This window comes from Passer montanus, unplaced genomic scaffold, assembly GCF_014805655.1.
Source record: "Passer montanus isolate IOZ18808 unplaced genomic scaffold, ASM1480565v1 scaffold3, whole genome shotgun sequence".
Classification (NCBI taxonomy): domain Eukaryota; kingdom Metazoa; phylum Chordata; class Aves; order Passeriformes; family Passeridae; genus Passer; species Passer montanus.
Genome location: NW_024367707.1, coordinates 1,256,720 through 1,282,587, shown reverse-complemented (window position 1 = coordinate 1,282,587; position 25,868 = coordinate 1,256,720). Strand labels below are relative to the sequence as shown.

Sequence of the window (25,868 nt, the reverse complement as noted above, 5' to 3'; positions counted from 1 at the left end):
CATGCTTGCCCTAACAAGCTGCCACGTCTTTCAAAGGCTTCCACAGACATTAAAGGAGAAGAATGCCTTCTTTTTTGTACTAATTTGCTTTTGGGTTGTGTTGCATTCCATAATATAAATATTTTTGACATTATTACATCTATTTTTGTGACAATTATAATAGAAACAGATTTTCTTTTTCTTACATTGGGGACTATTTCAAAATCACATTTAAGAGAAAATACTCCTTTGGGGGAAAAAGCCACTGAGATCATGCTTAAAGATTATTTACTAGGATATTCCAATGGTGAGGCTGCAGTTAGGTAGTAAAAGAATAGAACAATGAAATCAATAGCATTTTATGACAGCTATATACAGACAAGTTCCCAGTCAGACCACTAGTGGGGCAGACTTTGCACCTTGGAATTAACACATTCATGTTTTGCTGTCTGTATTCTGTCTGTGTTTTAGCAATGGATGCTTTGCTGTGTTTTCACAGAAACTTGTAGTTTCTCTTGCTTTACAATATAGGTTGAACCTGTCCTACCTTGTTTCATCAATGATTATAATATACCACACATAATATATAATTCAAACTCAAGAGGCCCTGTCTATTTTTATGTACACACTAGGCTTTTTCATCCCCCTCCCAGAGGTGTTGAGGCTGTTGACCTTAGCAAAGATCAGTTTGAGATCTACTCCTAACCTTTTCCCTTGATTGGGCCATACAGAGCCTTAATGTGAGAAATGGATAGCTCTCCCTTCCTGGTAAATGACAAAACTAGACAAACTTTAGCTTCTCCCAATACCCTGGTTTAAGATGAACAAAGCTTAGTCCTTCTGCATGACAACAATGCTTTGCTCTCCCTTCCGAAATATCTTACGTGGGGATCCAGAAAGCAGAGCACTGCACTTGGGAAAGGAGCCAGCCTAGAGAAGTTGATGGCAGAGGAGGCAGCTAACACCTAACTGGCCTCACCAGTAATTCCATCCAGGCTAACTCTTTCATCTGATCCAGGTGACATTTCTCATAATTTATTTGCATAGAAATGCAGATTCAGGGTTGAGCAACTACTCCCAACCTGAGGTCAACAAGAAAAAATATCTGGAAAGCAAAAGCTTCTCACTTGCCATTTCTGAAATTGAACTTTTTATTTCATTTCTAAACAATATCCTATGAAAAAAATATACTTTAGCTAGAAAATGAGACAATTGTTCCTACAGCTCTGGCAGCACCCTTTAATGGCAAGTGGCAACAATCTCATCTTGTCCGTGCCAAAGAGTGCAAATTAGTGTTTATATACAGGCATTTGAAACAACTACAGGCACAGGCACACAGATGCCTACATTAACTGGGGCTTCTAGAGACAGACAAACCAATATCAGCTATAATGGAGCCATGTCCTAGGGCACAGATATTATTTTATCCTAATTGAATCAAAAAGTATTTTAGCACTTAAACCCTTCAGTAAAGAGGGATATAAAGGAATTTTGAGGTAAGAGAAAAATTATTTCTTAGTAAGTGGATTTTATTGATGAGAAGGATTTCATTTAAGTATCCTGTGGCAAATCCAAGCACTTATGCTTTAGCACATGCTCCACATAATTCCAGACAGCTTCTGCACCTTCCATTTACTTAACTATACTATGATCCTCCCTACAAAGTAGCTCTCCCAGCTTTTCCACTTAGGTATCTTTGTGTAGCTCCTCCTATCCCCAGCACAGTAGCTGGCAGTTAATTCAGGGAACAATCCTGTGGGTGACAGCTGATAGGAAAAAGTTTTGCTAAACTATATTGCACAGTTTAAACTTCATGGTTATCAAAGCCTAATAACAGCATTTAGTGGAGCTCAATGTCTAGGTGCACTTTCAGTATTTCGTATGTTACAGTTGAGCCAAAAGTCTCACAGTGCATCTCAGCAAGGTCTCAAATAGCTTGCAATTCTACTGGCATACTTTCATTCAGTTCTCTGATCTCAGTTATTTAACAGAAAATGGAATCTCTTAGGGAAAGAATAAACATGCAAAATGATTATTTCCTTTCTCACAACACAGCCAAAATTCACTGTGAAAAATTTGCAGTGAAAACCAGAAATGCCTTGTCTGCCCAAGCCAAAGAGCCTTGACATTTATGCTCGAAGGTATGCAGATGAGTTCAAGGACCTTCCATGGTCCAATATCAAATCAAGAACAATGGTGAATGTGTTTTGCTCAAAATCAGCCAAAATACTTATTTTCTTTCTATACTGAGCATTTTCCACATTGAACTAAACAAACATTTGGAACTATTTGCTGCTTTTTTAGGAAATTGCTTTCAAAAGTGCAATTTAAATTCTGAACAATCCACACTGCCCTTAATATTAAGGGTTTAAATATTGGTTATGGTCCATATTAACATTCTTAGACTCCTGCTGCTACATCTAACTCCTTTGAACACATTATCAGAAATGTCAACCTACAATCTACCATATCAAAATCTTCAGCTTTTTCTAAAATAGTCCAGACTTAAAGAGAAAATTCCTATTGCTAGCAGTAAGTCAAGTTACTCATCTTCATCATCTCCCTCACTGCACGACACAGAAAGACAGCTTATTTTAAAAGTTCAAAATACCTTATTTCCTGTTATCAGGCCTAAGAAACATCACACAGTTTTTGTCACCTTCTTTCCAGTGAAAAAAGAAGGTATTAAATTAAACCAAGATTTCTCTATATCTACATGGTACACTACAAGTGCAGAGCACAGCACTCAAACAATTTGTTTATTTAATAGTGTTCAGAATTTGTCATTTCATACTGGCTTAAATTTAATACATAGGTACCATACTGTGTACCATGTGGAAGACTTTCTACCTGTCATTAAAGTGAGAAAGAAGGATCTTCTAAAGTCACACCTTCTGTCTCATAAAACATTACAAGTGTTTGAGCATTCATCTCTAATCCCAAAATAACAAAATCAGTTTGTCTTATATAAAAAGAAAAAAAAAGTTTTAAATCATCATTCTTCACTTCAGGGAAATAAGCTTTCTTCAGTTACTATCAACAGCTCTGGTCTGTGGTTACCAACTTCAGAACAAAATGTCATTTTGCAAATAATTATCACCACTTTAGGTAATGCCTTTGTACTAATACACATCAGGCAAGAGAAAATAATACAAAATGAGACCTTCAGCCTCATACAGGGTTAAGATGTGATTTCTAAATACTTTTGTATTTTAGCAATAAAATTTATTTTGCTTGTGGACATTTAAATTTTTTTCACTGTTGAGAAATGGATCTTTTGTTACTTTTCCACAGTTTTGTTGCTGCAGTTGCTCTTCATTCTCATTCTTAAAATTCTACTCCAATTATTTTTCAAATTATTATCCTTCTAACCATGTCCCTCGATTTGTTCTGTTTTTAGGGTAACTAACAGAGCAAATAATTTATTAAGGATAAAAATAATTTTGCAAAGATTTGCAGAAGCTGACAGACTAAGAATTCTGTCAAGTAGAACCCAAGCAGAGAATGGAGGATTAGACCCCTCTAATCCACTGTTTTTTTTTTTAAAGCAGGGGTGTTTAATACTCAACTAAAACCTTTGGAGAGTTTTATTTTTAGTGGATTTCCATATTAAGGTTTGCTCTAAGAATTACACTTTAGGAAACAAACCAAAGAAATGTATTTCTTGTTTGTAAGGTATCATCATTAAAAGTCTTCCATTCCCCAAATAAATAGTTTTTTACTTTATGCCATATTTTAATTTTTCTTATAGTTTTCATTGTAAACATTATACTTCACTGAGCTTTAAAATTAAAAAATAATTAGAAAGGAATCTATGCAAAACAATAATTTGTGGATGACAGTATGTTTGATAAGAGATGAAGAAAATGACTTTTTTACAAATTATTTCCATGTCAACTTTGTACATGAAACTTTCAGTTTGGAGAAAACCAGGCCAGTGGGGCTGTGTCTATGTTGCCTTTTAATGAAATCATTTAGGTTATGAAATAAAGAGAGCAACTCTCCAAACATGGCAATATTTTGGCTGTTTGAACTTTCTAGTGGCATATTATCTTAGTGACACTGTTATGTGTGTCTGCCCTGAGAAAAATTGTCATTCCTTGGTCCAAATTTCATGCACTGACCCTTTTCTTACTGCTGAGAGGTGGATGGCCCTACAGCAGTCCATGGTATTCCTCTACTTCCCACTTAGTGCTCCTGTGGACCCAAAGCATGATTTCCTTCACATTTTGATTTTAAAAATTTTTTTTTTTTTCATTTCAAATTATCTGTTTTAATGTAGGAGTTGATGCCACTGAGCTGCTGAAAAAAAACCATGTTATCTTTTTGAAACTAGTTTGGCCTGCAGAATAAATCCATCAAATGGCTACAACCTCTCCCTACACTGGGGAGCCAGACGAGTTCTGGATCAGCTCAAATGCCTGGGATTTACCTGGCATGCTGGACAGTCACAAGTTCTTTGCTGCACTAGATCCTCAATCTTTTGTGATGAGCTTCACAAAGAAATCAGTTGGTAATCAAAATAATTTTTAAGCAGCGAATTTTCTGCCCAGAGGCTACTAATCTGACAAAACCAAGTCAGTATTGGCGAAGTATACTTTATATGCAATTTCCAAAATTTGCAGCAGTCAATTTTTCTAAAAAAAAAACCAACTATTAGTTTCACTTTTTCTTTTTTTTTTTTTTTTTTTTTTTTTTTTTTTTTTTGTAAAATGGCAAAATTTTTGACAAAATTATCGAATTGAGGAAGCACTCCCAATGCATACCAGCATTTCTTTCTTAGATTTATATACAAAGCAGTGGTTTAGGTAGAAATTTCTGTAAGAAACTGGTAAAAGGTAGAATATAGAAGAATATTCTGTTCCCTTGGACTGTGTATTCACACAACACTTCTGCATCTTGCCAAGTTTGTGAGCTGCAAGAGCACAGCGTGTAGTGGCGATGCTCTAACCCTTTTAGTGCCTTGCATGCTACACACTGAGCTGAATTTTACTTCCAAACAAAATTTTGGCTGCATTCCTTACTGAGCACACATTGTTCTCGCTTTGACAGACCATCCCATTCTCTCGCTCAAAATAATTTGATGCATTTTAAATTTTTTTTAAAAACTTGTTCCTAGATCGGTATAATTTATATAATCAGCCACCAACTCCAACAATGAAAAAGACAGTTCTTATTTTCTTAATTTAGGTCTTTATGCTAAAATCATATTTTCTGTACATTAAAAAAAAAAATATAATTTGCAATTATGAAGATAATTTTAAATACCTTTTAGAGCAAAATTAAATGTCTGTTATATAGTTTTTCTTTTTCTAACTTAACATTTAATTAAATGCTAAGTTTGACACTGCATAGTTTGGTGAGAAATTCAGCACTGGATTTCAGTGAATAAAAAGAATACTTAATCATAAGCAATGCAGCAGTATTCTATGATTCTATATTATTATATATTGTGTAAATATAACTGGCTTTGTAGTGCCTTTTAAACAGATATTTGCTCTGATCCTCCCTGCCATCAAACCTTCAGACTGACCACAAGTAAGTACATGGAATTTGAGTGGTAGTATAAGTACTAAATTGCTGAAAATACTGCACCACCAAACCTAGATTGTTATATATTTATATGTAAGAGCAGAACTGAGATTGCTATTTTAAAGGAGTTCCTTCAAATTTATTTAACTGGTAAAAAAAAAATAAAAATTGGTCTTTACTGGAGCCTAATGGGATAATATGGCCTTATAGTGAGGAGTACATGTAGAAAACAAGGGGAATTTTAGGCCTAACTGCATTTTCTGTCAGACAATATCTTAACCTCAAAGGATCACCTGGTCAGCCTCTTCTACGATGTAGAGTTAACGAAAAAAAAAAGAGTGGTTACATCTTTTGCAGCCACAAGAAGAAGACAAAGGTGGATAGGGAAGCAGTGGATATACAATGTAATAACTTACAGCTGTTGTATCATCTGTCTGCTGGTAGGTATGGTGAAATAAATAAATGATCAAAAAAAATCTAATTTAAAAAAACCCAACAATGTCAGGATGAGTTTTTGTAAATAAGAACTTGCAAGACAAGTGATATGAAAGCAACAAGATTATTAAAATGCAGTATCTTATTTATTATACATTAGGTAGATCAAAGCTCCTCAGAGATAACAAGGCACTGATTGGGAGTTGCCACCTGTTTGGTCTCACTGGCTATGGAAATCTGTGAGGTGAAGCTGTGTTAAAAGTTGTGAGCACATGGTACACTTATGAATGGCTTGGACTGATAAAAAACCCCAAATTATTCTTATTTTGCTGAAAAGATTTACTCATTATTCACTAGCACATATGTTATTTTCTTAGTTAAGACAAAAAGAATATGCTGTGTAGTTCAGGAAGATTTCAGAAACAAACAAACAAACAAACAAAATTCCAGGCAAATGCTTTTACTTGATACACATTGCTTTAATATGGTGAGTATTAAAAGACCTGAGGAGTATAAAATTAGAATATATTTGAGCTGTTGTTTTGGAGAATGCTGGGCCTTGCAGCAGGCTGAGCTCAGAGAAGTTTGTGGCAAGCAAATTGTCAAATAACGAACAACGAGGCAGGAGGCCGTTTTCTAGATGTTTTTTGGGTTGGTTGCCTTTTTTGTCTAACCTCTCCACAAAGAACAGAACAGCTGCGAATTAAGGGAGTGTTTGGGTATAGATGTCAAACAGTTATTGGCAGGATCTACTAAAGGGCAAGTTGAGGAAAGCTGAAAATCTGAAAGATGCAACAATGGAAGGTAAGGCAAGACAGCAACAACCTTTGTCAGTGTCCTTGAAGTGTGCCACAGAACTGGCTGAGGAGATGAGCAGAACTCCAGACTGGGGATGTCAGAGCACCACTGGGCTCCCTTTAAATGGCTGTTTGTAGGAGATAAACTTAATGCATAACAGCAAGAAAAGGGGAGTCATCAAGAGTAAGAAAGGTCTCTTTAAGTGAGTGGAAACTTAATTTGAATGGATAAAATTGGGGAAGAAGTTTCTAAGTACTTTAAAACTCATGTGTTCCAAAATAAGATTTGTTTGGGAGGTCTCTGGGTGTTCTAAACACACCCACCGACCAAAACCAAGTTGGCACTGACACGCGAGAAATGATTCCCCTTGGCTGACTCAATTCAAAGCAGAGAAGACTACTGTGAGACCACATGATGTGGGCATTCCCTCACAGGCGAGTTTGATAAAGGATTCACACTGACAGACTCTTTTCCACTCCTTATTTCTAGAATGGTGAACAAATGGCCCAGAGCAAAGCAGCGCTGAGGGTTTTGCGCTCAATTTTCTCGAGAGAACACCGTACAGATACAGATTTGCGTTCTGCTAGCGGCAAATGTTGATGCTACAATATTTTGAGCACTGATGTGAAAAAACATGATACAGGAGAGGGAATGCTGACAGCCACATTCTGATCCTTTTAGAGTACTAAAAACAAGAAGCAACTTTGCTGAAATCGATGAACATTTCTCTCGATCCATGTAAGCTGCTTTAAAGGAAGAACTTAATTTCGATTTCCAAATTTCTGGCAGCAAGTCTGATGACACCCTAAACTGCTACCACCATAACCTGTGAGTCCTCTGGTTCTTCTGCTCATTTCAAGATTGTTAAGAGTACAATGAAATATTTATTCCTCCTTCAGACTAGAAACAGGAGAAGATATAATAGCATATGAAAGTAAGTTTAACATGTAATAACCATATTACTGAGGTTTTAATTGCTTTTGTGCCATATCACAATTAAAATAGTGGAAAGGCAGTTGAATGAGGAATGTGCAGCAATAAGTGTTTGTCAAATACAAAGATCTAGAGCACTGTCTGCAATGGAATTGTTTGGTAATATTACAGCAGTATTAAAGGCATAAGCAGTCCCATTAACCAGCAGTAATTCGGAAACAAATAAGGCAAGTGCAACTATAGCCAAAGACATAATCTCATGGTGGTTTATATCAAAATAGCTGACTTTAGATTCTGAAGTTCAAACCAGTGTTTGGAAATGATGGTGAACTCATCAGTAGGAGGTCTTTGGGAATCACTTTTCTAACCTCTAATTTTCAGGTGGGTGATACTTAAGGTAATCTGAAGTATAGAGCTAAAACATGCTATTCAACAATGGTATCCTACTGGCTGAAAAGATATCACTGCCAGAAATCTGGAAGAAATTTCTTTCTAAACACTGAAATAAAATTTCAAGATGCCTGTATTCCCAATTACTTGCACTAAAAGTTTATAGATGAGAAATAAAAATGTGGTTTTGGTTTAGTAGTTCTAACTCTTGGTTTTTATTTTTTATTCCTGTAATCATTGACATTTGCAACTACAAAATACAGTCTGTTACACTTAGGAAAACAGCTGCAAGGCACTTATTCCCACTCTCTGGGGTTTCCATAGGCTGAAGCTGGGTATGATTTTAAAGAAGAATAATTTATGAAACAGAAAGTTGAGGATATTTCATTTGCTTGTTTTTACTTCCAGAGTTTAGTCTCTATTAGGGAAATCTGCAACTGGTATGGCAAATCTGAAATCCATGCTCACAGAGGTGCATCTCCTTCTGTATTTCCAGACCAAATGCAGAAACATCCTTAATGAACAGCTTCAGTAGCTTTTTCAAGGATATGGCTAAACAGAAAGTATCTACATATATTTGGGGAAACAGCATTTAACTGTTTTGGATAAATAAGAAACTGGCAGTTTCCTCTCATTTGCCACACCACTGCTCAAGGGTCTGTCTGAGAATTAAGTCTGGAATGGAAAACAGAAGTCTGTCACAGATCCTTCCTCTCTGCCTGTCACTTTTGCAATAAACAAGGCTATTAACCCCTTGCAATTTAGGTAAATATTTCTAATTATGTTATAGTTCAATAACTGCAAAGAGCTAATAATCTAAAAAGATCTCCAAAGCTGATTAAAAAAAGGTGAGTTACTTAACTGATGATTATAAGATTCAGCAATGCAAGAAACTAGTATTAAACTTAGATTTACAAAGAAATTAGAAGGAATGCTAGGCACAAAATCTTTTAGTTAAATCAAGAATACATTTTGGATTCAGAGAAACTTACACCCTTTTTATGATGCTACTCTCTTCCACTGAATTTATCTGTGAAGATCAAATGGAAAACTTCTGCAAAATATTACAGTTCAGTAAGTGTGTTCACTGCAGTAAGATATGGAAGTCTAAGAAAGAGAAAATGAACTGCTTTGGTCTGCTTTGGCATGCTGTATCTCCCAGAAATCATCTGACAAGCCACCAAAAAATGAAAAAAGTGGAGTGAATCAGCACACAAGGAAAATGAACTTGTGCTAGCAAAAAGGTGCTTCTGTAAAAGAAAGAGGTTGAACATATAAACATATATGTAGATATTTCAGAACCTTAGAGTTACTGCAATCCCCTTCTGTGTTAAAGCCCTCCAAGAGCCAAGCACCAAATGGCAACCTACCATGGGTAATTTTTAGTTAATCTAAGAGTGATTTTCCTTAGGTATATAAGTATTCACCATTTTAAGGGTATTCCAGTTCTGCAGGTTTCACTAGCTGAGAAATTAATCAATACTGCAGGGGCAGGTACTAGAAAGGCAATCACTGCATGAAAATGTGCCCCATCTATTAAAATACAAGAATATCTTTCATGAAATGATAATACCCCCCATCTTTTACAATGCACTAGGGTGTATTTACTCGTTAAAGACTCTTCGTTGCAAAATTATGCAAAATGAAGTATTTTAAGAAGATGAAGAGGAAAGAAAGAATCTTCCTGTGCCAAATTAAAACCTAGAGACATAATGCTAGAGAACATTTAGTTACTTCTGATCTGTGCTCATTATTGAAAATCCAGGATACTGCAAAGCAAACCAGCAGTCCTACTGACCTCACTCTGCTCATCATCTACTTCCACTAACATCTTTCCTCTTTTTAACCCCTCTCTGCCTGCACACAAAATATTTGTTTCTAGAGGAAAACTACTGCCTTCTCAGTATTGAGCATGTGCTTTTCCTTGAACCAGACCTATGTGAGCAGGATACCTCTCAGTACATTTAGGAGAACCAGTGCTAAACTCCTTCTCAAACTGCAAAATATTGCTGCAATGTGCTTCCAGACAATTAAGTTATCTTTAAACTTTGAAGAAAAAAGGTTGTCAGCCCCACCTCTTCCAGTAAAGGACTTTGGAGTATGCTTATAATCTGCCTTGGTCTCCTTCAGCAGGAGATGCTATTTCTTCTCTCCATAATTCTTAATGGTGCAAGACGAGATGATATTTGAATATTGTTTCACTAGACACGATGTGTGCACTTACATTTCAGTTCCTGAGAAGGAGGGAAATGATGATATATAAATAGCATCACTTAACCCCCAAACCCAGCACAGAGGAGATGCACTCTCCACGTAACAGGAGGGCTGACCATGTTTTGTTGTGCATTCATCTTTTACAGATCCTCAGCAGAATCTGTTACTTGGTACAGATTCTTGAGTACAAGTGACAGACTTTATATGAACCTGTACCACTGAGCAGCAGGCTGGCAAGGGATAAGTGTCGCTCAGGAAGTTAAACACACACAGCTGTAGAGATTGTGAAATTCAACCTCTGCCCTGAAAAATAAATACCTTGAAAAAATTGGGAAATTCTAGAACAGTTACATCAAAATGAATATAATAATTTTACCTGTAATGTATGGGTTTGAGCCTTTTCTATTCATGAATGACAAGTGAAGAAAAATCTTTTTTCGGAAACAAAAGCACAACAAAACATTTGCTGTTGCCCTGAATACTAATGATGGAAGACTGTTGCTATGGTGATGCTAATTTTAACGCTCTTGCCTGTGGACTTCATATGAACTGCCCGTTTTAACTTTTGCAAATGTCATTTACAAAATGAAAACCCATTAATGACTGGTGAGGGCACAATGTTCCACTTTAATTAGAATAATAAGGAATGCTGATGCACAAAGTACAGGTTTGTGAATTGCTACAAAGCCCACACTGTCAAAATTAATTACTGCTGATGGGGACTTTGTTCTAATTTTTTTTTCCAAAGGAAGCTTTAGAATAATACAACTGTAGCTTGACTTCAAGTTGAAAGCAGGCTCTCCTTTTAGTAGCAAGGTGGAATAAAGAGGTTTCTGAGACTGACAGTATAGTATAGTAAAAAGCACAATGGAGCTTAGAACTGTGACTGAGCCATGCTAAAGGAACACCAATTTCAGCAAAGGGGAAATGCAAGTGCCAATGCTGCCAGGAAAAAAAAATAGTTTTCAGCTAAATACCAGCTCAGAAAAGCAGTTAGAATTTGGAAAATAGAGCTGATATTTTTTAAGAACTTAAAAACAAAAATAAATTGAGTGGGTGCTGGGATATGGTTCTGGTTTAAGTTAGGGGGTTATTGCTGTGACTTGTTAATTGTGAAGTGCTGAGACAAGTAGGTGATGTTTTAAAAAACCCAGCATGATGGTAATAGTAATTTCTTTTTTAATGCACCAAGCCCTTGCAAATCATGAGCATATATCTCTCATGAGAAGGGGAAAAAGTTGCAACTACCATTTCTAATTTTGGGGCATATAAAGTAGGTGCTGTGCTGCTAACAGCATGTCAGTAGTACTGACTGCAATGAGGAAAGCATACTGCAATGAAAAGCATCACAGACAGCTGCTGAGAGTACATTATACAGACTAATTGTTATTATTAAATATCTCCATTGTAACACTGCTTAGAGAATCTAATTTAGAGTTGAGATCCATTGTGTTGCATCCTGCATTAACAGAAAGGAAACTTGCCTTCTCTTGTGAAGAGCTGAGCTGGTGAAGGACTTGCTTTGTCTTTATGGTGCGTCTCGGGTTCAGTGTGAGACTGCTGGAAGTGCAACTGGTGTGAGGATGAATAGCTGCTAAAATATTTTTCTAAATTCTCATTCATGGTAGAGTGTAGTTTAATGAGTAGCTGAACTTTCTTCTAGCATGACCAGTATGAAATCCACTCTGAGTCTATTGGTATACTCCAGTGCTGCTTTAAAACAGCCTGGCCAATTTTGCCCTTGAATTGTAGGCTATTGTGCAAGCCTCTGTACTTAAATACAGCTCTGCACTCAAGATGGCTGGAATTTCATGGTATTGTACTAAAGAGAAATACAGCAAAAAATATAGATTTGACTGAGAATAGTTGTGTCTACCAAGTCTGATTGATTTTTCTGCCTGTGATTCTTTAACTCAGAACTTGTTTTCCTCTTGCTGTTAGGTTTGTGCAGAGCTAACTGGGTGACCACTGAACAGTCCTGTCATCAAAAACTTTCTTTACTGAGCACCTACTCTTCATATAGGGCTGTTCAGAGAAGGGCTTGATGTTGAAAATGCCATGGACTGTAATTTTTGCAGATAATCCCTGTATGCTCTGTGCTGCTGCTGAATGCAGCTGTACCTGGTGGGATACACAGCCATGAGCAGCTGGCTGCTCTTGAGAGCCAGTGGGCTCAGGGCTAATCCTCACTTCTGCAGGACCTTGCCCTGTGATATATTATCTCAGAACAGGAAGGGGCAAGGCTCTCTTCTACTCAATAGGAAAAACCTTAGCAGCTAGCTGGAATTCAGAGGGATCCAGAAGCAAACAGTAATTTACAAATATGGAACTGATGTGTGTTAACACACTGACAGTTGTAAATTAAAGTTTGGTAGTTTCCCAATACACAAAGGTTTAGAGTTTATGGAATTAATCTGAAATAGAGGAAATAATCTGAGAAAACTGCCTCACAGAAAATTTTTACTAAACACCATTATCAAGACAATTAGATTTTTACAGTTAATTCTCCAGATAAAAAGTGGTATTTCTGACAATGTCAGTGCCTGCCAACACTGATGGACAAAGAATTCAAGGGGTTTAAATTAATGGAGCCTGCTAGCATGGAGACTTCTGTGGGATCAAGATCACCTCAACCTTCTTCAAGACAGATTGGACACCTGGATAAGAAAGGAATTTTTTTTTTTTTACTTAAAACTCTCTGTTAATCCATGTGAAACAGTAGAATGTAAAAAGTATCTCCTTTTGTGCAGAGGTACAGTGAGACATTCAGTAACCGAACAATAAAGCTCCAAGCTGTAATCTGGAATTTGGCAATGGAAAGACTAACAGTGCCTCCAACAACTTCTAAGTTCTTCTCACATATTTCATATTCTTTGCAATAAAATTTTTTGAGCTGTTGCATTTTATTTTATGACTATTGTTAATACAGTGAACACAATATCTTTTAATGAGGCAGTAATGCCTAGGCTGAATTAGATCACTGCTAATCAGAGTGACTGAGTACCAAGTTAAAATCTCTCAAGAGAATCAGAAAAAAATATAGTTGTTTGGTGTTGGAAAATGAGATAAATTATCTTAAGGACAGGCTACACTAAATGTGTAAGTAGGCATAAAGTGCATGGGATAGCCAACAGAGGCAGCAAAACATTGCGTAAAATAATAGAAACATCAACAGAGAAGCACTGGTGTTTGAGAGAAAACATCTATTTTGAGCTTGGGATTTAATAACCATCCAATGGCAAGTGCTATAAACAGGAAAGAAAACTGTAATTTACAAGTTTAGAAGTCATCAGCATAACTAAATTAAACAAAATTCTGAAAGGAGAGGTGAGAAAGTACAATAAAGAGGGTGGTGGGCTGGAGGCAGAATTTCCAGTGGGAAGACTGGCTCTGCAAAGGGAACATAAGAAAGAAGATACGGAAGAAGCAAACAGTAAATTATTACAAGGGAAAGCCTGACAGCAAGCCAAGAGAAGGCATGAAAGGACAGCAGCAAGATGGTTTGTTGAAAGTGGTGGAATGACCTAGAAGAAAGTGAACACTGAAAAGATTCTTGGAACTGGACGGCAGGAAATTGTTAGTGACCTTATTAAGAGCTGTTTTGAGGAGAAAATGGAACAGAAGCTAGAAATGACTGGGCAGGAAAAAAACCATGGACTGGAAAAAGACACAAATTCCAAGAAGGAGGGCAATGTTCTGCATATTGAACAGAGAAAAGATTTTGTTTTTTTTTAATCAAGGGCAGTCCTGAACAGAAACTTCCATGTAAGGAAAAAAGGACCAGATAAGCTTCAAAGAAAATGCATCACTAGAAATATAAAGTCCTAAACAAGTCATTTTGACATCCTCCAAATGTCTAAGGGACTGAAGAAGTTAAGCAAATAGAGTTGTTCTCTAATATCCAGCTACTTGATGTCCCAGGTGTCATTCTTCTAATTTCTTGTGAAATATACCATCTGTAACTCGCTATTACTTCAAGGAAACTTGTTGCAAACAAGACTTTTCTCCTTCAAACAAATAGTGCTTTTCAATTATATTTCCCTCACTGTAACAAGCCTTTTTCTCTGAATTCCTACTGCTGCACAGTACTATGGCAGCAGCTTGATTAATATGCTTTCGTTTGTTGGGGACAGACCATATGGTTTATCATTGGTTGAGTAGTCCTTCTCTTTTTTTCTTTTGTGGGTTTTTTTTTGTTTGTTTGTTTTTTTGCTAATTTCTAAATAGTGTTCACAAAAAAACCCCCAAAAAATCCCAAAAAAACAAAAACCCAAAAAACCCAAACAAAAACCTCCCCAAAAACCACAAACCAAAACAGAAACAAAAACCACAAAGAAACATGAAACCACATAAACAAACAAACAAAAACCCCCAGAAAACCAAAATCCAAACATATTGAAACTGAAGATTATTGAGATTTGTACCTAATATAATTCTAGTTTAGGGCTACTTCAAGAAAATTATATAATCTGAACCCAAACAAAATTTGGAGATGTTTTTCAGTTACCTCTGAAAGTACAGAATATGGCTGTCACTTGGAGCCAGGTTTTCCTTTGTACTTCATAAAGGCCATTACAAAACACACAGCAATTTTTGAATTATAAGTGCAAGCCCTCTATAGTGATTGAAACCATCATTGTGGGGTTTAGATTAAAAAAACAAACTCAAAGCTTACAGGTTTGGTTGGAGAATATCTCTGAATGATAGTTCAGCTACAGAGTTTAGTTTTATGTTTAAAACTATGTACAATTTCCGAATTATTTTTTAATGAACTTGAATTTGCATTGTCTTACAGAAGACATTGAATATCAACACTGTGCCATGAAAGCAAACTTTAATATTCAATGACTATATTTTTATAGTCAAGAATCAGCAAAACACAGAAAAACAGGAATTGAACATCATGCAGTAGCTAAAAGCTGATTAATATACACGAAAGTATTTCACATTGGAACTCCTCATTTACTAACAAAATCTGTTCAGTAAAATTGGCAACTGCAGTATTACTGGAGCTGGTGATAAAATGGAAGCAGAGGATGCTTTCAAGCACAGAAGTAAATGCAAATTAATGACATGCAACACTGTAATCAAATGTAAGAAAAACTACCATAAGTGTAAGCTTCTTTACTTCCGAACCTCTCTGAGTTTAGCTGTTTAATCATAATTATCAAATGTAGTACTTGATTTATACATTCCAGGGATTCTCAGCAAACAGGATTAAAAAAACCCTCGCTGATGAGAAATTTGCTTTAAATTCTTTTCAAATTGTTCCTTAACTATTTGAGCAGAGGGAATCCCAGGAGTAACAAAATGCATATATGTGCACATAATGTATTTTTTAACATTAGGATTCCTATAAAATTTGCATTTTAAACCTTCAAGTGAACCCTTCATTGAGGGAATATTCACCTATGAGTTTGTTTCATATTGTTCTCTCTGTGTTTATATGATCTGAAACTAAATTACACACTGGTTTCCTTAGGGACATATCCAGTCTTTATGTTTGTATCCTGTTTACTGCAGCTGCTGTTGTTGCATCAAGTCATATTTGCAATTCCTTTCACTTTTTTTCTATGTTTTCAAAAAAGGGTGCACAGGTAAGGTTACCTAAGAGCATTGCCATTGATGAAGTCCTAAAGTTAAAAGCAATTAAGCAGACTTAAATTGAAGATGAAACAGTAGATAAAAATCACTGATCTGGGAGGACGTATGCAGCTTCTGATTTTCTAACGAGGGCGCAGTTTTTCTGTGTTTCAGCATGCAGCAGGAGCTGTTCACTTTTTGTCACATTCTTTACAATGTTAAATTGTGTATCCCTTTGCTAATAGAACCTCCAGGATGGCAAATGGTGGACTGGAAAATAGTGCTTGGAAACAAAAATTATTTTACTATTTCAGTTTCTTTAGTATTTCAGTATTTTTATTCAATTGAAATTTAATTTCTTTTTATTTATCTTCTTCATATTTCTTTATTACACATTTTCAGGTCAATACCTTTGTATGACCATATACCCTTTAGCAAACATCTCCTTGGGATGTCTACAACCAAGCTTCTCCTGCAGAAGTGTCTCTTAATAATTAACAAAGTATAACCCCCATGTCTCAACTAGAAAAGCTTTGGGTTATGATTAAAATCTTATCATGGTGCTCCATGTTGCTTATATAGGTTGAGGTGTTTGTATGAAGTTATCTATTCCCATGCCAAACTAAATTTCTAGCTACTCTTTACATTTTAATTCCATGCCTGTAACATTTTTTTCTACAAATTTTCTTAGTATGCTTCATGCAGGGTGTCATAGCCCTCAAGCATGAAAGGTTTTACATTTTCTTCAATAATGCAGCTTTTAAGAAAAAAATTAAGTTGAATTTGTTGAAAAATGAAGCACATAAAAATGTATCTTTGCCCCTCTACTCCTGTATTAGCTCTGCAGTAGTGAATAGAAAAAATATATTGATAAAGAAAACTAGGAGACAAGTACACATTAAAATTCAAAAGGCAATCTGGGTTATTTACCAGCCAGATATCTAATACTTAAACATTGAAATAATAGAAACTTTTCTAGCAGACATCTAGGTAAATATAAAATACCTGAATGAGACTGTATTATCATGGTTTTAAATATTTAGATTTCTTTAAAAACCTTTACCAACTGCATAAAATATTTAACATTAAACCCCACAACTCAATTGACCATTAAATTTCATTAACATAATAGTGCATAAGTTCATATTTTAAAGTGTGAAGTACATAAGTGAAAAATAAAACTCATACCAATAACTTTGCAGACATTTACAACAACCTTAATTCTTAGTCAGTTATTGCTGTACTGAGTTTGTGCCCCCCTCAAGCTCCCAAACTAACACCTACATATGGCATTTATGCTAACAAATTTTGGTCCTGCTGAAAAAGAGGAGGGAGGACCTTGACACACAGAGTGGGTAGGTGATAAGGAGCAAAGTTTGACCTCTACTCACAATTCTACTCTGTAGGTTGTAGACAGCACTCAGTGACCCTGCTAGGCTTCTTATATAAAGGGTGCTGCTTGTGTTGTGCCATAATCTTATTTTCTGAGCTCAGCTGCCATGGAAAATGCAATGCCATGAATGCTAGTGTTACAAAAATTACTTGTGAGAAAAGCAATACATTCAGAGATGAGATGCAATTTTTTATGGTTTGTTTTTCTTAAATTATCTAGCCAGAGATTTCGTAATATAAATGTTTATCTGATGAATATTTGAAATTCAAACCAAATAAGTAGCATCCAGGAGGCTGCCAAACCTAAAGATCATATTTGAAACTATAATTTATCTCATACAATTCAACTTTTGAAACAGAAAATGACAAATAAGTAAAATGAATATAGATTATTTGGTCATTCTTAACCTATTCATTAGAATATTTCCTTAAGTCTAACTGCAACCTTATTGACATTTATACAGTTCTCAGTTAAATCATTTTATGTGTCCCTTAGAATCTGTAGCTCCTAAGTGTAGTATATACACAAATTAGTTCTCAAGATTTAAGGTCTGAAGACAAGGATATCACAGGACTGATGCACAACACAGAACTGGTTTCAGCTATTACTTGACAAGAAGAAAAGAAAATAATTGAAAGGCATTCCAGTAGGAGCAAAATGGGCCAAATAATCCATAATCATGATTCAGTAAGTAAAGACTAAACAAATCTCTCATGGCAAGAAGTGTTTGTAAAGACAGGTGGAGAATATTCTGAAAAATACAAACTTATTGCAATCAGCAGGAGAGCTGGTATCTTAGAAGATCAGAGAAAGAATAGATTCAAGAGCAGTCCAGCAGGATCCATGAATTAATTCTGCAAAAGAACCCAGGAAAACACCTGACTTTGCCCTGACAGACAGGCCACTTAGGGAAACAGAAAGAGCCCAGCTGGAGTGGCCAATTATTGCACTCTTACAGTGCCCTGGGTTGTTGCATGGCCTCAGATGCCAACATGAGAACGTTCCTCAGTCTACCAAAGCTGTGCATCCACAGCAAACGGAGCTGGAAATGTAAATCATACCTGCCATACCCACTGCTTCCTCACTGGTATTGAGACCTTTCTTAAAGCACAATTAGAAATTACACTCCTGCCATATTTTAGACTGATGAGATCACAAAGAAGACAAAAAAAGGTGAAGTGGGATCAGTTTAATGCTGACTCCCTTATTATATGGATGGAGTTTTTCTTATGTGAAATGGAGAAATTGTCTTATTTGGCTGCCTTAGAGGGGACACTGGACCAAGGGCGATGCAGGCAATGGATGTGACAAGCACTGCTTTGGAGAAGCTGTCAGTCTTTAGAGAAAAAAAAAAAAGTATGAGACTTCTTGATGTAACAGGAATATATAAGGAATGTGAGATATTGTTCCCCATTTCCTTGAATATTACATTGGACAGTTGTCAGAAGTCGTCTCCTCTTTGTCTGTCATCTAAATTAAGTACATAATTGATCTTTAAAAAAAAGGAAAATTCTGACAGGCAAATCTTTCTATTTTTTTCATTAATGTGTCTAATCTTTTCAAGTTCAAAGCATTCCAGTGGAAATCAAACATAATTCCTATTTTAGAATCCTGCTTATTAAGCACACTGTTTAAAAGATGGGCTTTGAGTAGATAGCAATACATTTTAGCTATCAGGAGCAGCTGTAAAATCTACTTTTTAATGGATGATTTGGCATATACTCTATAAAATAGGACCATATTGTATAGATGTCACTCAACTTTGTAAAGCTTATATTGGCTATGTAATTTTTCATTCATTTACTTCAGTTGTTAAGTGTAGCCAGGCTACATTTAACAACTGGAGTAAAATGAAGCTAATATAAATGAAGTAAAATTCAAGCAAAAGTCACATTCAGCTTACAATAAATGTAACAACTTCAGCTACAATAAAAGTAACATATTTAAGGTTATGTAATTATATTCTACTACATTATAAATACATTAACTCCTTACACAGTACCAAAAGTTTACTTTTTCACACTACTGCCTATAAAAACAGTTCATATATTAATCTTCTAGTCCCAGAGCTGGAAAGCAATGACTAGTTGGATTTAATAGATTTTAAATGTTGATATGTTCCCTTTAATTAGGAAAATAAGAAAGATTCCATCCAAAATTCTTACCCAGTTCATTACCTGCATAATACATTTTAAGATTTAACCTGCACAAAAATTATCCTTGCATTGTTTAACCCCTCTGTAATGCTTAACACTACATACTCTTCATGAGCATTTGCACTGAATGAATTTGAAAACAAAGCTAAAGAGCTTTACTCTCCACTTAACCAAGAGCAGTATTCCATCTAGAGGACCAGGTGTTGTGCAGGAACCCAAGGAAGCTGCTCTCCACCTTCCACAACAGGCACTATGTTTATGGAGGGAAAGCACATGGTTTCCCTCACTCACTGCCCCAAACCAGAGGCTACAGCCCTGCCCTCAGCTCCCACACCAGCTAGGATGCACTAAAATTGCTGCTGAGTACTTATAATTCATTTAAAAACAAATTAAATCCCCTCCAGTTGCTTCTCACGTGAGGGCAGTAACTCCCAGCTGACAGATGGTAATGAGGAGCAGACCCACGGTATCTTCTCTGAGTGCTCTCGCTCAGTCAGCAGGAACACATCTGTTTATAACCTCTGCTTTCATTATAAAGGTAGTTAAAGGCTCAAGATTTCTCATTTATTTACACTCTGAGTTTAAATTTTAGTGACAAGTTTTGAAACCAAGGCTTCACAACCCTACAAATCATAAAGAAAATCTCTGCACTTGGACAAACCTCTAAGAAATATCATTTAGGTTTTTATGCCAGACAGCATGAGAATTTACATCACATAAAGGCAAACTGAAAAGTATTGTACTTTTTCTTTCCTTCACAATAGTTTAAATTTTGCTAGGTAGAATTCAGAATTGAAAGACAGGAAAAACCCATAATAACTATGCTTTTAAGATGCAAAAATAATACTTTTTTTTGTATTAGGTAGATAGGTTAACTGTTAGCCATACACATGTTTTTTATAGCTTGCTCACAGCTTCGCTCACTACATATACATAATCATACATTATTTATTTATGGTTCTCCATGTCTCTCTCTGCTCCATCTGACAGATATTTCCTACTTCCTTTTGTGCCTTGTACTTATCTACATTCTGCAGAAGAAACAATTAACCCAAGTGCTTTTCTCAGAACAGAATCTCTTCACGTTTTATCTTAGGAGAATTTAATTCAGATACATTAATTTATCCTGTCTCTAAGTTGAACAAAAGTAAAAGAATCATGACTTTAATCTGTTTGCTTTTACAATGAAAACTCGGGGGTCTAAGCTTTTTTTTTCTGTGTTGAAATTCTGCATGGTTAAACAACAATAGAAAGGGAGATTAAAAAATAAGACAACAAAGAAGTATGTTTATAGAAACTGGCCTGCTAGATCTCCAGTGTGACATAGGAAAAGAATGAAGGATCTAAAAGTAGCAAAAAATGTATGTCACAAGCTGATACATTAAATGCAAATCAAATATTCTCATAGGAAACTACAATGTGGAAGAGAGTGAGCAAGTGGAAACGCCTTGTCCTTGGAGTTAGCTCACTGCATAGCTAATTTATAGAGAGACTCACATGGATCTTCTCAAGGAGTCAAAGCTCCTGAGAATCCAGCTTTGTCCTCAGCAGGACAAAGTTCAGTGAACTGCTATAATCTGTATAAGAAAATAAGCTTGGCTGGGAAATAACTTGGAAGGTTTCCTTTGTGGGAAGCACTGAGATGAAAGACTACTGTATTTCTGCAGAAGCATTTTAAATCCTTCAAAAGAATGGGCACAGCAAGAGGGTAAGAAGACAGACACTATTAACTGGCAAGCTAGATACATGGAGGAAGAATAATGTCAAAGATTAGTACAAATATAGAAGGCACACCTACTAGATTTTGACACATTTACGATGGCAGGACTACTGAATAATTTTTTAGAGAGAAAATATGTTGCAGACTTCAATCCCACTCCTCCTCTTTAATCCGAGGCAACAGAGATCTCCTAACACTGAGTAATGGACAAGTTTGCAGAGCAGAGGATGAGACGAGAGAGATGCAAGCATGGTTCAGAGCAGAACTGCTTAATGTCCCCTTGTGCCCTGGGAGGACAGACACTGCAGAGGGATTGGGTCCTTCAGCATGACCAAATACTTCTGGTGCTGCAAAATGGAAAGCAGACACTTGATTTTGTTACCTGTCACTGCTTTGGAGCAGCTCTTCTCTCTGTTTGATTGGAAGATAAGAATATGCAAGTGCATGCATGCACACGTGAGATCCCTTTCATCAGGGGGTGAGCTTTGCTAAAATGTGATCTAACCTGAATTACAGTGTAAAAATCCGCAGCCTCCCTACATTTATTGTCTGCCTTTTTTAGAATTTGAGAATGTTTTTTTAATCTTTAGACACATATTCAGTAGTCTTTGGGGTGTGCATTTCTTCCATTTGCTTTTCAGATTTCTAATGTAGGGTAATTGCCTGTTTTGTCTTCTAAAAACTTAAATTTAGAAATTTTAATGAATACCTAAAACATTAATAAAGAGTACAGACATGCCTGTGCCTGCTTCTTCCTTTCCATTTTCTAGGATGCACTGCAGTAAAAGCAGGATCAAGGTCTTCAAAAAAACAGGACTGATTAAACTGAAAATGATATTTTTATAGTCCTCTCCTTCTGTAATCTAATGAAACTTTTACGCTCTGTACTAGACACAAGAAATATATCAAGGACAAAAAAGATCAAAACAAAAAGGGTTGGATAGAGTGTGTTTTCAAGCAATTTTACATGTTTTACCTCAGAGGCAAAGCAGAGGGTTTTTTAACTCAGTAGCACCTCACCGTCTGAGCAAGTGCTCAGTGCCCTGGCAGCTATGTCCACCTGCAGCTTGGGATACTTCTGCTGTCCTGGAACACAAAAACTAGATTCCCTCAGTTTGCTGGGGAAGAGAAAGCTGGGGCTGAAGTTGTGGTCTAGCTTGTCATCTCCATAAGGAGGGAAGTACATAAAAGTGTGGAGGGAAATGCAGCAGCTGATGCAAGGCCGTTGAAAGGCAATTTTCATGAGGCTGACATTAGGCCAAGAAAGCATCCAATGCCAGACACCAGGAACAGCTGAAGCAGGTTGTACACTGTTAATAATTATATTGTCCATGGCAAGGTTGCCTATCCAAATACAATTTGAAATTAAAAACCCGCAAACCAACTGGTGTGAATAAGCTCAAGAGGGAATTATTGAAGCTTTAGAAGCAACTAGTTGCTACAGATTAATCAACTGTATACAAATGAAATTTTAACCAGGAAAATCACTGGTCTTGAAGATACCTAACCATAAATAAACATTGGTGCTAAAGACTTAGCATGAAGTACTACCTGATTTACAGATTATTGAGTGCAATATCATCACAAATGGGAAAGTGATGAGATAAAACACTTAAGCATCAAGGGAAAAACAGATACAATGAAAACCAGTAAAATGTGTAGCAAATCTGGTTGATGAAGAGGGCTAACACCAATATTCTACATTGATCACAGAAAGAAAATTACGTAAACATGAAGAGAATGCTACCTATATCTTAGCCTTCATGAAGTTCTTTTAGGGAATTAACAACTAATAGAAAATAAATGCCTCAAAGACAAAAAAAAAAGAATGTATTTATTTTAAAAGCCGAAAAGGTACAGAAAACAATTTTGTTGTTTGTAAATATGAGTGATGAGAATGAAATGACTGAGGATATCTAGAGAAGGCAATAGATATATCAGCTCAGTAAGATGCATTAAAACTTGACCGCTTTGTTTTATATCTCAAGGACAGCAAGTTTTTCTTAAAAGATGTGGCTAAATTAAAACTTTAATTAAACTAGTAATGTATGACAAATGTACTTGACCCCTTAACCAAACTATCAGTAATTTGGTACAGGCTCCAAAGCAAGTAAAGACTTGAGCTGTATCCAGGCCAAGAACTCCTCTAGAAACTCCCAAAGGGGCAGAGTGACCCAGAGAGCATTGATGCACATGAGCTTGGAACACGGATTGTGTGAGTCATGCATGCATAGCAGGTGGCTTTTCCAAGGGTCTTTTATCAAAGAACAAAGAAGGCTGTGGGTACAAGGAGGTTCACACATACCCTTCCTCCTGTATTAAAGCTGACTACAAGCCAACTACTTTATCCCATGGCTTTGACAGCCTCAGGGAGCTCTCCCTGCTGGGCAGCGTGGCTGACCTCCCCTTGCCTGGGACAGCTCTCAAGGTCATTCCTTGAGGCAGAGACCTTTCTACAAACAACCAGTCTTTGGATGAGTCCAATTCAAATTATCTAAACTGCAACTGGACTACACAGCAGTGACTTTCCCATGGAGATGTGACTCTTCTCAAGGACTGAGATTCCTTATCTGAGACTAAGAAATCTCAGACTAAGAAATCCTTTCTTACCCAAGGCAGAGAGTCCCCTTACTTATGGATCCTTGGTAAGTGGCTGGTAGCATGCTGAACAAATATTAATGAAATCCATGTAGTTAATTCCTTTAGATATATGCCATTGTCCAAGTCTGAGACTAAGTCTGGACCTAGCCTCAGCTAAGCTCCATCAGGACTTTAGAAAGCAACAGGGTCTGCTCTGAAACTCATGACCTATTGGAGGGTCTACCTTACCCTTTGGCTCTGGTCAATGTGTAAATCATTTGAAATAGATTTGAACTTGATTTTCCTTTGTGTAATGTAGTAACTAATAGAGTGAACCTTGCTGTTGAACTTTACTAAGATGCACTTTTATAAATTCATATTAAACCCACGTTTGTTAATATCTCTGACAGTGATTCTTCAGGCAATCTGAATCACTCATTTGTGACAAACTAGTGCAGTTGGCAGGATCCTAAATCAGTATCCACAGCATAATGCTACAACTGTTTATGGCTATTAAAACAGTTTTCAAAGTGAACAAAATAAATATTGCTTTGAATTTATAAATGGCCTAGAACAGAAGACTAAAAAGTAGGAAGGAGTAAGCAGAACCAGTATTGACCATTTTAGCCAGTTACCCCTGGCTGCTGGGTGTGAGTGGCACAGACAGAGGTGCCGAGCACAATATGAAGTGCATTCTGTGCCTACTTTAAAAATTGCCAGTCTCCCCTCCCCATAATGGCAAGTCATGCCATGTGAAAGAGAAAAAGAGGATCTTCACCTTCTTTTTAGTGCCATAAACTGAGTCTTACATGCCAGAGCATTGAGTTTCTTTCCAGCCTGTCTCTGGTAGACTGCTCCTCCTTCTTAATAAAGCTTTCCAGTTTCTTTGTGACTGTTCCATTATTCATAGCCAAATGCAAACATCAGAAAACTTACAAGATTAATGCAACAGTAAACCAGCTTAGCCAGGTATAACTGAACCTCTGTACTGCACTACAGAGTCTCTTTCATGCATAACTCAAATACTTGTTCTAAGGCTGCTCTGGAAGTTCACCCTGTTGTGAAAGTTGCAGCTGAAGTGCCACTGCAAGAGCCTTCTGTAACCACATGGCTTCAGTGACAGTAGTTGAGCTTGCAAAGTGTTTAGGAAGTATAAAGAGGAACCATGGAAGTAAGTGTATTAAACAATACCCATGTCTTTGTTACTTGCACTACAGTGTTTATAGCTGGTATTGCATCACCTGTTTCCATCAGAAGTAGGATAAGTAGCTCAAAGCACATGTTACAGGTAAAGAACTCAGAAGAAAAAAATGTATTAAACCATCTTTTTTTGGTTGTTTTGTGGTGGCTTTGTTTAGGGCATAAGAAGCAGGTATTTCCAAATTGCATTTTTTTAAAATGTTCTTCTAATTTTTTGTGCAGACACATCTTTTAAAGCAAACTAGCTTAATTTGGGAGCTAAACTCAAAAAGATTAGGCTTTAGGGACTAGTTGCCCCTTGTAATTCCTCAGCTATGGACTTTACCAAGTAGTATCCCTAAAGGAATTCATAGTACTGAGTATGTGCATTTGAAACCATTATAAATTATTAAAATTATTAATTGATTAAATTATTATAAACAATTTAAAATTATAGGGTTTTTAACCCCTAGCTTATCACATTTACAACTGCAATTCAGAATGTTGGGTGTTTGTTTGGTTTTGCAAAACCTGCCATACACACACAGAGGGCAACAGCACAATTTAAATTATAATCCAGGCACCTCGAAGCTTTCCTTCATTTGCAGGAGATTTATAGCAGCATAAACCCAAACAACTTACAAATCAGGGCATCCTACTGTGTTTTTAGATAACTAACACACTTCTGTGAAATGTATTGCAGGTTTTGTTCCTTTTTGTCCTTCCCATTTAGATACTATAGGAGCAGTTCACAATCATTTAAGAAAATTACTAACCCTCCTCTTAAATAAGAAATGAAAATAGCTGGAAGGAATTACTATTTATACTCACTTGATATAATACGGCACTTTGTTTGGTGAGATTGCCCTCTCCCAGGGGCCTTGGACAGAAGCTGTTAACAACAAAAAACAAACAAATAAATAAATAACTGCACACATACATTCATACATACTGGACAGAAGCTGTTAACAACAAA

At 36.4% G+C, this 25,868-nt stretch overlaps 1 protein-coding gene across 8 annotated transcripts in view; it reads right to left on the bottom strand.

The window, feature by feature from the left end:
• The window catches only part of DMD (dystrophin), a 1,159,435-nt gene that overhangs the window by 90,543 nt on the left and 1,043,024 nt on the right, over positions 1 to 25,868 (bottom strand). For all 8 annotated transcript variants that reach the window (XM_039714180.1, XM_039714179.1, XM_039714182.1 and 5 more), the window contains one exon: positions 25,724 to 25,784. In XM_039714180.1, coding sequence (XP_039570114.1) covers positions 25,724 to 25,784 — 61 coding nt within the window. The remainder of the gene's footprint in view (positions 1 to 25,723; positions 25,785 to 25,868) is intronic.